The sequence below is a fragment of the Plectropomus leopardus genome, chromosome 1 (assembly GCF_026936395.1).
Source record: "Plectropomus leopardus strain MGB_pleo_1.0 chromosome 1, ASM2693639v1, whole genome shotgun sequence".
Taxonomy (NCBI): domain Eukaryota; kingdom Metazoa; phylum Chordata; class Actinopteri; order Perciformes; family Serranidae; genus Plectropomus; species Plectropomus leopardus.
In genome coordinates, this window is record NC_142176.1 from 21,753,737 (window position 1) to 21,766,508 (window position 12,772).

The 12,772-nt window shown below is 40.3% G+C and overlaps 1 protein-coding gene across 1 annotated transcript in view; it reads left to right on the top strand.

Annotated features, from left to right (window-relative positions):
• The window catches only part of dhx38 (DEAH (Asp-Glu-Ala-His) box polypeptide 38), a 65,467-nt gene that overhangs the window by 2,462 nt on the left and 50,233 nt on the right, over positions 1–12,772 (top strand). Inside the window, exons 3-19 of the mRNA XM_088077688.1 lie at positions 163–368; positions 714–872; positions 1,269–1,431; positions 1,980–2,098; positions 2,183–2,259; positions 2,364–2,519; positions 2,636–2,797; positions 2,978–3,085; positions 4,288–4,412; positions 4,548–4,685; positions 4,841–5,027; positions 6,346–6,531; positions 6,734–6,874; positions 7,648–7,758; positions 8,328–8,444; positions 8,563–8,670; positions 8,786–8,898. Coding sequence (XP_087933814.1) covers positions 163–368; positions 714–872; positions 1,269–1,431; positions 1,980–2,098; positions 2,183–2,259; positions 2,364–2,519; positions 2,636–2,797; positions 2,978–3,085; positions 4,288–4,412; positions 4,548–4,685; positions 4,841–5,027; positions 6,346–6,531; positions 6,734–6,874; positions 7,648–7,758; positions 8,328–8,444; positions 8,563–8,670; positions 8,786–8,898 — 2,376 coding nt within the window. The remainder of the gene's footprint in view (positions 1–162; positions 369–713; positions 873–1,268; positions 1,432–1,979; positions 2,099–2,182; positions 2,260–2,363; positions 2,520–2,635; positions 2,798–2,977; positions 3,086–4,287; positions 4,413–4,547; positions 4,686–4,840; positions 5,028–6,345; positions 6,532–6,733; positions 6,875–7,647; positions 7,759–8,327; positions 8,445–8,562; positions 8,671–8,785; positions 8,899–12,772) is intronic.

The following is a 12,772-nucleotide window of genomic DNA, read 5'->3' on the forward strand; positions in this document are numbered from 1 at the left end:
TGTTTCTTATTTATGTAATTCATATTCAGTTCTTTAGATTTATTTACCTCTGGATCTTTTTTTTAGCTTGTGAGTCTTTATGTGTTCCTTGCATTTTCTTTGTTCCCCTAAACTCATAATACGTGCAAAACAATCTATATCATGACTGATGTTTTATCTCAGTCTTGCCAGCAGGAAGTATCGTGTGACTGGCTCAGAGACACCTTCAAACCCCGGAGGCGTCAGCGAAGAGTTCCGACGCAGACACCAGCAGAGAGAGAAAGACAGACGTGAGCATGGAGTTTACGCCTCCTCCAAAGAAGACAGGAACAGAGAAAGAGACAGAGAAAGGAGCAGAGATAAAGGCAGAGACCGAAGGAGTGAAAGAGGTGATTGTAAAGACCATAAAGTAGTGTTTTTATTCTAATGAGAGTAGACTTTTGGTTGTAGAGCGACATCATTTTTCAAGTTAAAAAAAAAGCTGTTGATAGCTTCTTAAATGGGAGGACCTGCATGTTTTTTCTGTGTCATATTATTGTGAATAGATTTAATGCAATTTGTCTTTTGTTTGACTATTGTGAGAACAGTAAGTACCTACATGTTGGACTTAGGCAACTTATGAGGGCAGGTGGTTCATTATTTTACATTTATTAATTACAAAGTGGTATTTGAAAAACACAGTGTTAGATCAGTCAGTGTTGTAGAGAGTGACTTTGTCTTTCTCTGTCTGTCAGATGAGCGAGAGAGCAGCTATGGCCGTGGCAGTGGCAGTCGGTCAGAGCGTTCAGAGCGCGGTGAGAGGAGTGAGCGTTCACAGAGAGATGGCTGGTCCGAACGCATCAGCCGCGGTAGCAAGAGAGAAGAACCTCTTACGCCACAGCATCGCCCCAGGGGTACTTTTGTTTAATTCATCTGCATTATTTAGAATTGTCCTTGTACAAGGGATATTATATTTAACTGGTTGACCAAACTTAAATGTCCCATATTGTAAAAAGTTTGAGTTCCACGTCGTCTTTATCATAAAGCAAGTATAGGTGCTGTATTAATACTGTAAAAGTATCAAAATGTTCAGTCCACAGAGAAGTACATGCAGTCTGTTTTTAGAAACCATTGCCTTGAATCAAGCCGTCAGGACTTCCGTAAAGCTGTGATGTTATGACTGTACTATTTCAGATAGAACCTGCAGCTACAGCGCAGTTAAAGTCATTAAGTAGCTGCAATGACAGTGCAGAGAGTATGAACCTGAAAATGAGCATAATATGAGACTTTTACTTATTTTTTAAATGTAGATTCTTTCACACCCTCACGGTCCAACTGGGAGGAGGATGACAGCGGTTATGCCAGTTCACGACATTCACAGTGGGAGTCTCCATCCCCTGCTCCGTCTCACAGAGAGACAGATCGCTCAGAGCGAAGCCACCGCTCTGTCCGAGAGAGTGAGAGGAGAGACAGGTAAACTACTGTCATTCATTTCATCTCACTTTTTTGTCCTCCTGGCCCCAAGGCCTTAGTTTTAGATAGAAAATTCCGTATATTCCTCAGCAGGCATCATATTTGTAAATGCAGTTTTTACATTGTGTTTTGTTGTGAGTTTTCTTATGGATTTTGGCAAATGTAAATAATAGTTTCTGGTGAATCACCTGCTTTTGCTCGCAGATTCTTACCTACAAACTATTAAAAAACTAACTAACTAACAGAATAAGGGGTTAAGAGTTCTGAAATGTAAATCAGAGCCAGATCATGCAAGAATTTAAAAGTAATAAACAAAATCTTAAATTGCCTGCTATGGATTATACTAAATTTACAACATAATTATTTGTATTTAATCTTACCATGTTTTTCAACTCCATGATTATTGACATTTCATCCCTATTGTGTAGTAATAGTATTAGACATATCAGAGGCATTTATAAGTCTTCACTTTGAGTTCATCTCTTCACATTTGAGATGAAATTCTTTGTTGTCGTGCTACCTGATGAAAACAATTGTGTGTGCTTTAGGTCGGTCAGAGGCCGTTACCCTGATGACACACCTCTGCCTACCCCATCGTACAAGTACAACGAGTGGGCCAATGACAGAAAGCATTTAGGCTCTACACCTCGTTTATCACAAGGAAAAGGTACTGTTTTAAAAACGAATTTTGTGCTCACATGCAAGTTTTAAATTTAACATGTCTGGTAACATTTCTTTTTTCCATCTCCAGGTAGGAAAGAAGACGGTGCAGGAGGAATTGTGTTTGATAACGAGGACGAGAAAGACCAGTGGGAGGAGGACCAGAAGGTGAGTGGTACAGTTTCCCTCATTTATGCCTTGTTGAAGCTATAAACTATTTTCTGTTAATACTTTTTTTTTTTTACATCTGTAATTGTCCAACTGTTTTGTAGCAAGCTGACAGAGATTGGTATATGATGGACGAAGGCTACGATGAGTTCCACAACCCTTTCACCACCACGTCTGAGGAATATGTGAAGAAGAGAGAGCAGATCCTTCAGAAGCAGACTCAAAAAAGAATATCTGCCCAGAAGCGACAGATCAACGAGGTCAGCGCTTCACCTTGTGTCTGCACACACAGTATATGTTTGTTCTACACTTGTCCTGTGAGTGCATCTGTCTGTGTTGGTCATCTTTGTGTAACAGGCTGTGTTTCTTGTCTCAGGATAATGAGCGGTGGGAGACCAACCGTATGCTGACCAGTGGTGTGGTGCAGAGATTGGAGGTGGACGAAGACTTTGAGGAGGACAATGCTGCTAAGGTTCACCTGCTGGTTCACAACCTGGTGCCTCCCTTTCTTGATGGAAGAATAGTCTTCACTAAACAGGTAAACTAGGCCCAAACAGTTCATAATTAAAGGCCTCTAGTCACTAGTTTTACTGTTTAGGATGACAAATAGCTCGACTAAAATGATTCAGTGCCATAGATGTCAGTTTTTTTGTCACAACTTTTTGAAGAGTTTGTTTTTTATCTGAATGTTTGTATTTATGTTTTTGTTGTCCTGCAGCCAGAGCCCGTCATCCCTGTGAAAGATGCTACCTCTGACATGGCCATTATCGCTCGTAAAGGCAGCCAGCTTGTCCGGAAACACCGTGAGCAGAAAGAACGCAAAAAGGTTGGCTAGATTAGAAACTAACACTAATGTTGTCGCTGTTTATGTTTTTCTGTACCTCTAAACTGAAACCAGTGAGAATTCACAATATTTCAGGGTATTTGTGTGATAATGATATTCTTGCCAATATGACAAAAATACTGAGAAAATGTTATTATTAATTTCAAGAATATACAATCTAAACAAAATAAGTGTTATAGTGATATATGTCAACATAAAAAAAAAGTATTTGACAACAAATTTAATAGAACAAAAAGGTTTTTTGTCATGCCGCAAGCGTTACCAAGGTTTACATTAGGACAGGCTTGTGACAAAGTGACTTGACTGCACTGATTCTTGTGTGCGCATAGCGAGAGAGGAGAGAGACGCTGTGCTGCTGCCACTGTGCTTCTCTCAGCCACTGACTGCATACTTTGAGCGGCAGGTCGCAAAAAGAAAGAACAGAAAAGTCCAAAATTGACCATAAAACTTTCAGCTACATTTCATTTTGCTGTGTGTAACGATATGACGCCATTATGTCACCAGTTTGATGTATTGCCATTATCATAATATGAATTTTTCTTATCATATTAAAAATTATACCAGTATTATTGTTAAGGATATGATATTGCACACCCCTAACTCCGAGAAAGGGCGTCAGATGTAGGGAAGTAGGAAGTGGGGAAGTGGCTCCTGGCCCACATTCATTTTAAGTCACAGATCACTATATGATGGTTCCAGTTAATCAGTCCTGTCCACTGAGCCAGTGAAATCCAGGACAATGGAAAACCCTCTCTGTCATGTCTCTCAGGACATGCCCAATTGCAACATACTATTGGCGTCGCAGCTGGTGTCATGCCATCACAAGATGGCCTCTTGTTGTTTTATCTCTGTTTGGAGGAATGTGGTAAAGCGCTAACTGCAAATCAGAAATGATCTTCATACTCTGCCGCTGACGGATGACAAACTGGTTTGTCGGTGTGCACCTGTCTGGTTCATAATGCCAACAATGTCTAACTTCATCACTTCAGTAAATAATTTATTCCGGATCATTTTACCTGGTTGGTTGATGATATTATAACTGAAACCACCATCAGTGAAGTGAAACAGCTTTACAATTACAACGCTACATAACCATCATCTTTTCTGTGTGTGAAGTTACTGACTGGTGCTTTACAGTGTATTTCCATAATCATATGATTTAACTGGAATAATTCTGTTTCTAGGCACAGCACAAACACTGGGAATTGGCCGGCACCAAGTTGGGGGATATCATGGGCATCAAAAAGACGGAGGAACAAGACACCTCTGGGGGGAAACCTGTAGGAGAGGATGGCAAAGTAGACTACAGGTGACCACACTGGCTATGCAAACAAACAATTTACATTTTCTTCTTAATAATTCACAGGCTGAAATTGTAGAACTTTAATTTCCTACCTGTCATACGTATTAATTTTTGGGTAATTTTTCTTCCTCTGCTTTACAGAACTGAGCAGAAATTTGCTGACCACATGAAAGAAAAGAGTGAGGCCAGCAGTGAGTTTGCTAAGAAGAAAAGCCTTCTGGAGCAAAGACAATACCTGCCTATTTTTGCTGTCAGACAGCAACTTCTTAACATTATAAGGTATTGATACTCAGAGTTCATTGTTTTTCTCAAATTCAATTTTATTCCTAGTTTTTACCTAAAAAGTGTTTAACATCACATTAAAGATGTCAAAAAGTTATTCCTTAATAGAGTTTCAATATTAACTGCTGCAATGCGTTAATTTCCATCCCCAGGGATAACAGCATAGTGATTGTTGTTGGGGAGACGGGCAGTGGGAAGACCACCCAGCTGACTCAGTACCTGCATGAGGATGGCTACACTAGCTATGGCATGGTGGGTTGTACTCAGCCAAGAAGAGTGGCAGCCATGAGTGTGGCCAAGAGAGTCAGTGAGGAGATTGGCACCAACCTTGGAGAGGAGGTAAAACAGCTGTGTGACTGTCAGCCAATAACAACATTTAGGAATACGCCTTGCTGTTGCCAACCAGCAGTCTGTGTGCAGTTGTATTGCTGATTGTGGAGCCCTTGAGACATCTAATGTAAATTAATTTGCTTTTGATATCGTAAGTATTGATATGATCATGCAGAAAATGCTTTTAGGCATTCACTGTGTCTATTAGACATAAACCTCCCCTTGATAATTTTTCCAGTCTTGCTTCTTTCAGTGTAGTTTGACGTAAATGCAACTTTTTTAAAAAAAAATTTCATCATCACCCCTGCATACAAAGAAAAAAAACTTTGTCTCTCTGTCAGGTAAAGTGAGACGTGCTTGTGAATCTGTACAAAAGTCTGTTAGACTCATTAATGCATCATAAAACTGCATGCGGCTCCAGCAAGAATGATAATTTCAATTTTAACCAAATGGTAGCTATAGCATTTAGAGATAATTTGATCAAGACCTTGAACTCTACCCTTTTTGTGAATATATATTAAAAAAAACATTTGCAACTTGTACAATGCATACATTGTAGGCTGCTGCTTTATAGTTGTCCATATTTCTGGATGTTTCTGGTAATTAGTGGTTTCTGGTTATGAAAAGATTTAACTGTGGTTTTAGGTACATCTGCTTTTGTTGTTTTACAAATTAATTCCACCACGGAGCCAGTGAATTCATTGGTTTCATCTGTGACATTGAAGGTGGTTTTGTACACTGCCACACACTTATCATGGGTAACAAGTGATGACTGAAAGGCATTGGTTTTGTAAGAATGAATTTAATTTTCTTCCTGCATAGTATACCCTTTAACTAATACAGTAGAGCTGTGAACTTATTGAAATCCTGCCTGATGTCTCATGTTGTTTCCTGTGACTTTTGAGTAGAGACACAAAGAGCTACTGTGTCGTTGTATTTCTGCCATGATGTTATTTTGAATGGCCTGTATGCTGCAGTAATGAAGAAGTCAGGGCTGCCTCAGTTGCAAGTCATGTCCTGTGTAACACCGCCATCTAGTGTTCAAAATGAAAACATCATGTTTGTTGCAGACCTGAGGTTTTTTTTTAACTGTGGGGCAACAAAAAAGGAAGGCACTGGAGATGCTTAAATTTTTGATAAAGGGTGTTCAAAATTGCTGTTACTGCAAACACTGAGAGTCTGTATTTTTATTTTAAAAATGCATGATTTGTTTGTTTTTTTTTTGTAATTCCCCCTGCATGTCATACAGTGGTATTTGCTGGCAGCAAGTACTGTAGAGATCACACATATTATTTTTAATTTATTATACTGACACTGTTGCTTGCAGGTGGGCTACGCAATCCGTTTTGAGGACTGCACTTCGGAGAAAACATTGATTAAGTACATGACAGACGGTATCCTGCTCAGGGAGTCACTGAGGGAATCAGACCTGGACCACTACAGCGCTGTTATCATGGATGAGGCTCACGAACGCTCCCTGAATACTGACGTCCTGTTCGGTCTGCTGCGTGAGGTCAGTACACAACTACCTGACACCCATTAAATATAGATTTTTTTTTTTATTTTTGTGTTCAAGACATACACACAACTGCATCTGCTGTGTGTCTAAAGGATACATTTCCTTTTAATGACGTTGGTGCTTCCTTTTCTGCTTTCAGTGTAAATTCGCTGTCATCTCACTTAACCATGTTTTTTCTGTCCGCTGCGTTTATCAGGTTGTATCTCGACGTACGGATTTGAAACTCATCGTTACCTCTGCGACCATGGACTCAGACAAGTTTGCTGCATTTTTTGGCAACGTGCCCATTTTCCACATTCCAGGAAGAACATTTCCCGTAGACATCTTGTTTAGCAAGGTTTGTTTTCTCCTTCCACTTAAGGGCAATTAGATCATTATCATCATGTCATATTTCAGAAATTACTGAACATTTGTAATCTCTGAAACTGTTTCAGTGAGGCTAATATTTCTTTTAAAGCACAATCATCTGAGATTGTAATCAAATTAAAACAAAATAGGTTTACCTAAAAAAAAAGCCTATGTGACAGACACTAGTGCAGTAAAATTATGTGTCACATTAAGTCATATTTTCACTACCAGCACAGTGCTCAGTTTATCAAATACCCTACAAACAATAGATAAACAGTGTGAATCAGAATCAGGATCAGAATCCAGTTTTAATGCCAGGTACGTTTACATATACAAGGAATGCGACTTGGTGTTTTGGTGCAAAAAAATTAACATGAAGGAAGAATAAAAATAATTCTGGCAAAGGTGAGCGCACCTTTGACCACGATGTCCAATATTTCCACGGGTTCCGCGAAAAACGTAGGAAACAAACCTGGCGGTGTTGAAGTCCTTATGTTCATAAGCTCTTCTCTGGTGAAAAAGCTCAGTGTTTGTTGGCAAAAACTAACATTAACACACAAAACAATGTGCACCAACACACTGAGGCAGCCATCCGCAGCGCCATCTTGATACATTTACATTGTCACAAACTATCTTTTGGCATTTGATAATAACCTCCCTTTAAACTGCCGTGTCAAATTGAATTGTATTTTAGTTGGTTTATGGTAATTTCAGTGGTTTTGTTTTGCATTGGACTGACATGTTGTGTTCTGTGCTGTGCAGACACCACAGGAGGACTATGTGGAGGCAGCAGTGAAGCAGGCCCTACAGATCCACCTCAGCGGGTTGATCGGAGACATCCTCATCTTTATGCCCGGCCAGGAGGATATTGAGGTGAGGGTCATGGCTGCTATTATCTCACAAATAGTTGCTGCATATTCATTTGAGCTGACTGTTATCTGATTTGTGCAAAAAAAGTGCTGTATGAGGAAGGTAGTAGTTTTTGCTCTGAAAAAGACTCATTGTTTATTTATACATGCTTTACATGCAATGATTAGTCAATTAGTCTGAAGAAAATTTATTGCCAAGATATTCTGATAATCAACTGATCACGTCAGTCATTTTTAAAGCAAAATGTCAAACATTTGCTGGTTCGAGCTTCTTAAATATGTGAATTTATTGCTTTTCTTTGTCATTTATGATAGTAAATGGAGAGTCTTTGGGTTTTGGACTGTTGTTTGGACAAGAAAAGCAAACTGAAGATGACTCTTTGGGGTGTTAGAAGTTGTGACATGTACTTTTCCACACATTTTTGACATTTTATAGAATAAACGATTCATTTTGAAAATAATCAGCAGAGTTGTTGGTAATAAAAGGAATCTTTAGTTGCAACTCTAGTTTACACAGAGGTTTGTTCCATTTTCAGCTCCTAGTTAAAGTATAGTACATTGTTGTCCTTGCAGGTGACGTCAGATCAGATTGTGGAGCGGTTGGAGGACTTGGAGAATGCTCCTCCTCTGGCCGTACTGCCCATCTACTCCCAGCTTCCCTCTGACCTCCAAGCCAAGATCTTCCAGAAGGTTTGTATATGTAACTGTTCCCAATGTTTAATATATTTATCCACTTAACATCCTTGAGTCCTTGTAATGAAAACAAGTGAGAAAACAAAACTGACTGTTTTCATTTATTCTCTGCTAGGCTCCAGATGGTGTAAGGAAATGCATTGTTGCTACAAACATCGCTGAGACCTCCCTCACTGTTGATGGAATCATGTTTGTCGTGGATGCAGGATACTGCAAACTTAAGGTACTCCAAGGCCTTAGTTACATTACAAATATGTTTTTTTTCCCACACTGCAGTTCTTGAAAGCTTCTCTCCCTATGTGCAAGTTTAAATCATTCTTCTATTTTTGTGTCAACAGGTGTTCAACCCTCGCATTGGAATGGATGCTCTACAGGTTTATCCCATCAGCCAGGCTAATGCGAATCAGCGTTCTGGCAGAGCAGGACGTACAGGACCAGGACAGTGTTACAGGTAATGGCCATGTCTTCTCTCTGCACAAGCATGTGATCACAGGCACAGTCAGTGTTGAGCTGGAATTAGTGCATGGTTAAAAGTTGTGTCATCATTAGGTCCCTGTAATGCTGCTCCTAAACTTGTGTTTTTCCACTGATAGTACCAAAAGTCTCCTGGCACTACAAAAAAGAGGATATTTTAACATCACATCGTTATTTCCCACTGTCTTAGTTCACATTCAAAAATAAACCACCTGAATATGATAATTTTTTCCATTCTCGTTTCTCCAGTGTCCCTGAGAATGTAGCATCATTTTTGCATAACTTATTTTAAAAGTGTGTTTTCTCTCTTAGTGGTTTGAGATGAGTGCCCTCCCCAGATGATTTGCTCAGGGCTCTGGATGTGTGAGATGGCCGAGCTTTCAAGACAGTCAGAGGCAGAAAAAGGGTCAGAATCCTAATGTCTGGAGGATTTCATGTAGGGCTGCAACTAATGATTATTTCGATAATCGCTTAATTGGTTGATTATTTATTCGATAAATCGACGAATCAGAGAAATGTTACACCAAAGACCCTGTTGGAAGTTTCTCTTGACCCCCTCTTCCTTAGCCATATTTACGTAAAGGGATACTTTGCTGATTCTCAACCAGCTGTGTAGCAAAATAATCTGGGTAGTATGTGTAGATGAACTGTGGTAAACTTCCCTCCATTCAAGTGTCCTACAGTGTCTGGATATTTGCCCTTTTTAAAATCCACGAATTTCTGAATTATTCTGGCCCAACTGCTCTCACACACCAGCTCACACAAATCTCTGAGAAATCAGTTTTGGAGGAGCTTTACACTGAGTACAGTAAAGGTTGTAGAGTAGTTGTGGATGTGTGTGTGTTTGAGAGCAGAGAGAATGAGTCACGCTGGTTTACTCTGCATGCATGAAGAATTCTCCACTCAAAGACCCTTTTAGCTGTTCCTGCAGGCACTCACTCACAAGCTCAAAACCTCCATTTACATCAGAATTATTCTGTAATTATAAGCGCCTACTTCTGACAGCTGTAATTGTCATTTGAGGGCTTTGTGAAGTCATTCTTTCACTTCTCAGACTCTGAATGTTTCCCATGAGGACAACTCCTGATAAGAAGATATTCAAATGCCTACCCAAAACTGAAACTTCTTTTGGAGATTCTTTAGATAACCCTTGGGGTCACCCCACACAGGATACAGTCCATTTTTAAACAGGTGTGTGCCCAAAAAATCCACTGGTCTGGCTGGTGTTTCTGCGTTGCTCTCGAAGGCTTGTGCAGAAGAGCTCACCCCAGCTTGGTGCCCCATCTTTCAACAGTCAGTGGATACACACACTGTTTCTTTTTCTATTTTAGTTCCTATAGCTAAGAAACCATGTGTAACCGATAAACACTATTTTAGACCTGTGGCTCTGACCTAAATTGTTATGAAATGCTTTGAAAAATTTATGCTGTCTGTGCTCAAAGCAGAGGTCAACGGGGCACTTGACCCGTTCCAGTTTGCTTATAGGCAGGACACCGCTATCCTCAGCCTGCTGCACAAATGTACAAGGTAAAATTTAGATTTATTTATTTTTTTAAACATTGTTAAAGAAGAAATGAAATTGAAGTAAATCCTGCTACATCTTGTTGGCGTCGAAGGAGGAGTTGAGGAGTCTCTCAGCCTGGAGAAAGAAGCTGCTTCGTAGTCTGGTGGTTCGGCAACAGCTACTTCTGTATCTTTTTCCAGATGGCAGCAGGGTGAACAGACTGTGGCTAGGGTGGCTGCTGTCTTTTGGTGTCCTTTGGGCTCTGTGCAGACACCTCACTTCACCGAGGTCACTGATGCTCCGTAAATGGGAACCAGTGATGTTCTGGGCAGATTTAATCACCTGCTGTAGAGCCTTCCTGTCCTGGGCCGAGCACGAACCATGCCAGTTTGTGATGTTTCCAGTCAGTATGCTTTCTATTGCTCCTCTGCAGAAGTTAACCAGGATCCTGCTCTGGAATTTAGCCTTCCTACATTTCCGTAGGAAAGACAGCCTTTTCTGTGCTCTTTTAACCTGGGTGGTGATGTGTGATGTCCAAGATAGGTTCTCAGTGATAGTAATTGTTGATTTCCTCCCGGTATGAACTCTCATCGTTGTTTGTAATACGGCCAATGGTGGTGTCGTCTGCATAAATCACAATAGAGTTCTCCTGATGTCTGGGAGTGCAGTCACGGATAGAAGTCCATCAGCTCTGAACCTGAAAACTTTGTGCAATGTTGTGACACTAACAGTCTAATTTTAAATATAAAAAAACAAAGGAGATGATAATGGATCTTAGATCAGTGGGGGGCCATACTCCTGCTATCATTAACACATTAACCAGGTTTGCTTGTACAAGTATTTGGGTATTCACTTGGATGACACCTTCAGCTGGAAGGTCCACATCAAAAGTCTGTGCTCTCGTCGACAGCAGAGACTTTACTTTCTGCGCAGACTCAGAGTGTTTGGTGTTGACCAGAGAGTCATGGAGGCCGTTCTGGAGAGCTTGATCAGATACGGGCTGTCAGCATGGTATGGCACCCTTACTGCACAGTGCAAAAGTAAGCTTGCTCGTCTTGTACATGCATCCATGAAGGTGATGGGGAAGACTGAATACCAGCCCCTCCAGTCCATATCAGAGGAGTCTCTTCTCAGGCAGGCCCAGAGGATAACGACGGACCCGTCTCACGTCCTCTCCTCACAGAACGAGCTCTTGCCGTCTGGCAGACGATATAGAGTCCCCCACTGCAAACTCAAGTGTTTAAAAAAGTCCTTTGTTTCTTCCTCTGTAAAAGTTTTAAACAATGCTGCCTGAGGAATTGTGTTATATAGTTTCATGGTGTTTTTATTACTGTGAGTGCAATACGTGTTTTTGTTACTGGGCATGTGCAATATGTGTTTTTATCACTGGGTGAGTGCAATAGGTGTCGTGTGCAATGTGTGCAATTTGTACTGGGTGAAACTGTGACTATGTGTAGTTGCCTATCTGCTGTTTAGGCTGTTGTGTTTTAATGTCATGGTGCAAAAATTGTTTTTGTTTTAAGTGTGGCGACATTATCTGCGGCACTGAGTCCAAGACAAATTTCCGCTTCGGGGACTATAAAGTGTATTGTATCATATTGTGGGCAAGTTGTTATCAACTGGGCTCCTGCAAAGACTCAAGGAGACATCAGGAGATCCCTACATCATAGAAACTAACAATGTATGCTTTTGTTGTGCAATTAACATGTGACACACACCCGCACATCTCCAGACTGGAAGAGAGGACCACATTAACTGATTTTCGTATTCAAAGTAAAGCGTACTTTGAAATGTTGTGTGGTGATCTCATACTTTGCTTATTTGCCGATTTTGAGGCCAAACTCACAAACACAAGCTGTGCCTGTGTGTGTGTGTGTGTGTGTGTGTGTGTGTGTGTGTGTGTGTGTGTGTGTGTGTGTGTGTGTGTGGAGGGGTGTGACCTTTTGTAACCCTCTGCCAGCAGCGTGCTTCACAATTAATGGAAAGACTCTTAATACAGATTTGCATTTTGATATACATGTCCGTTATCTGTATCTTAATTATCCCTCCTCCATACACTGTTGTTTGCAGATGCTGTATTGTTTGCAATCATGCGAATTGTGATTTTCTAATTATAGGTTTTGTTTGATAGACCTTTAGTCATAGTGAGTACTTTCATACTTTGTTATATTTTGATGCTAGTACTTGTATACCTTTACTCAAATAGGATTTTAAATAACCTTTAATTATATCAGAGTGTTTTGACACTGTAGTGTTACACTTAATTATTTTTACACATACTCATTATGTTTGTGAAATAAATGCTGTTTTACTCAGTTAATGATCTGCCAAAGAATTATTTGGTTTT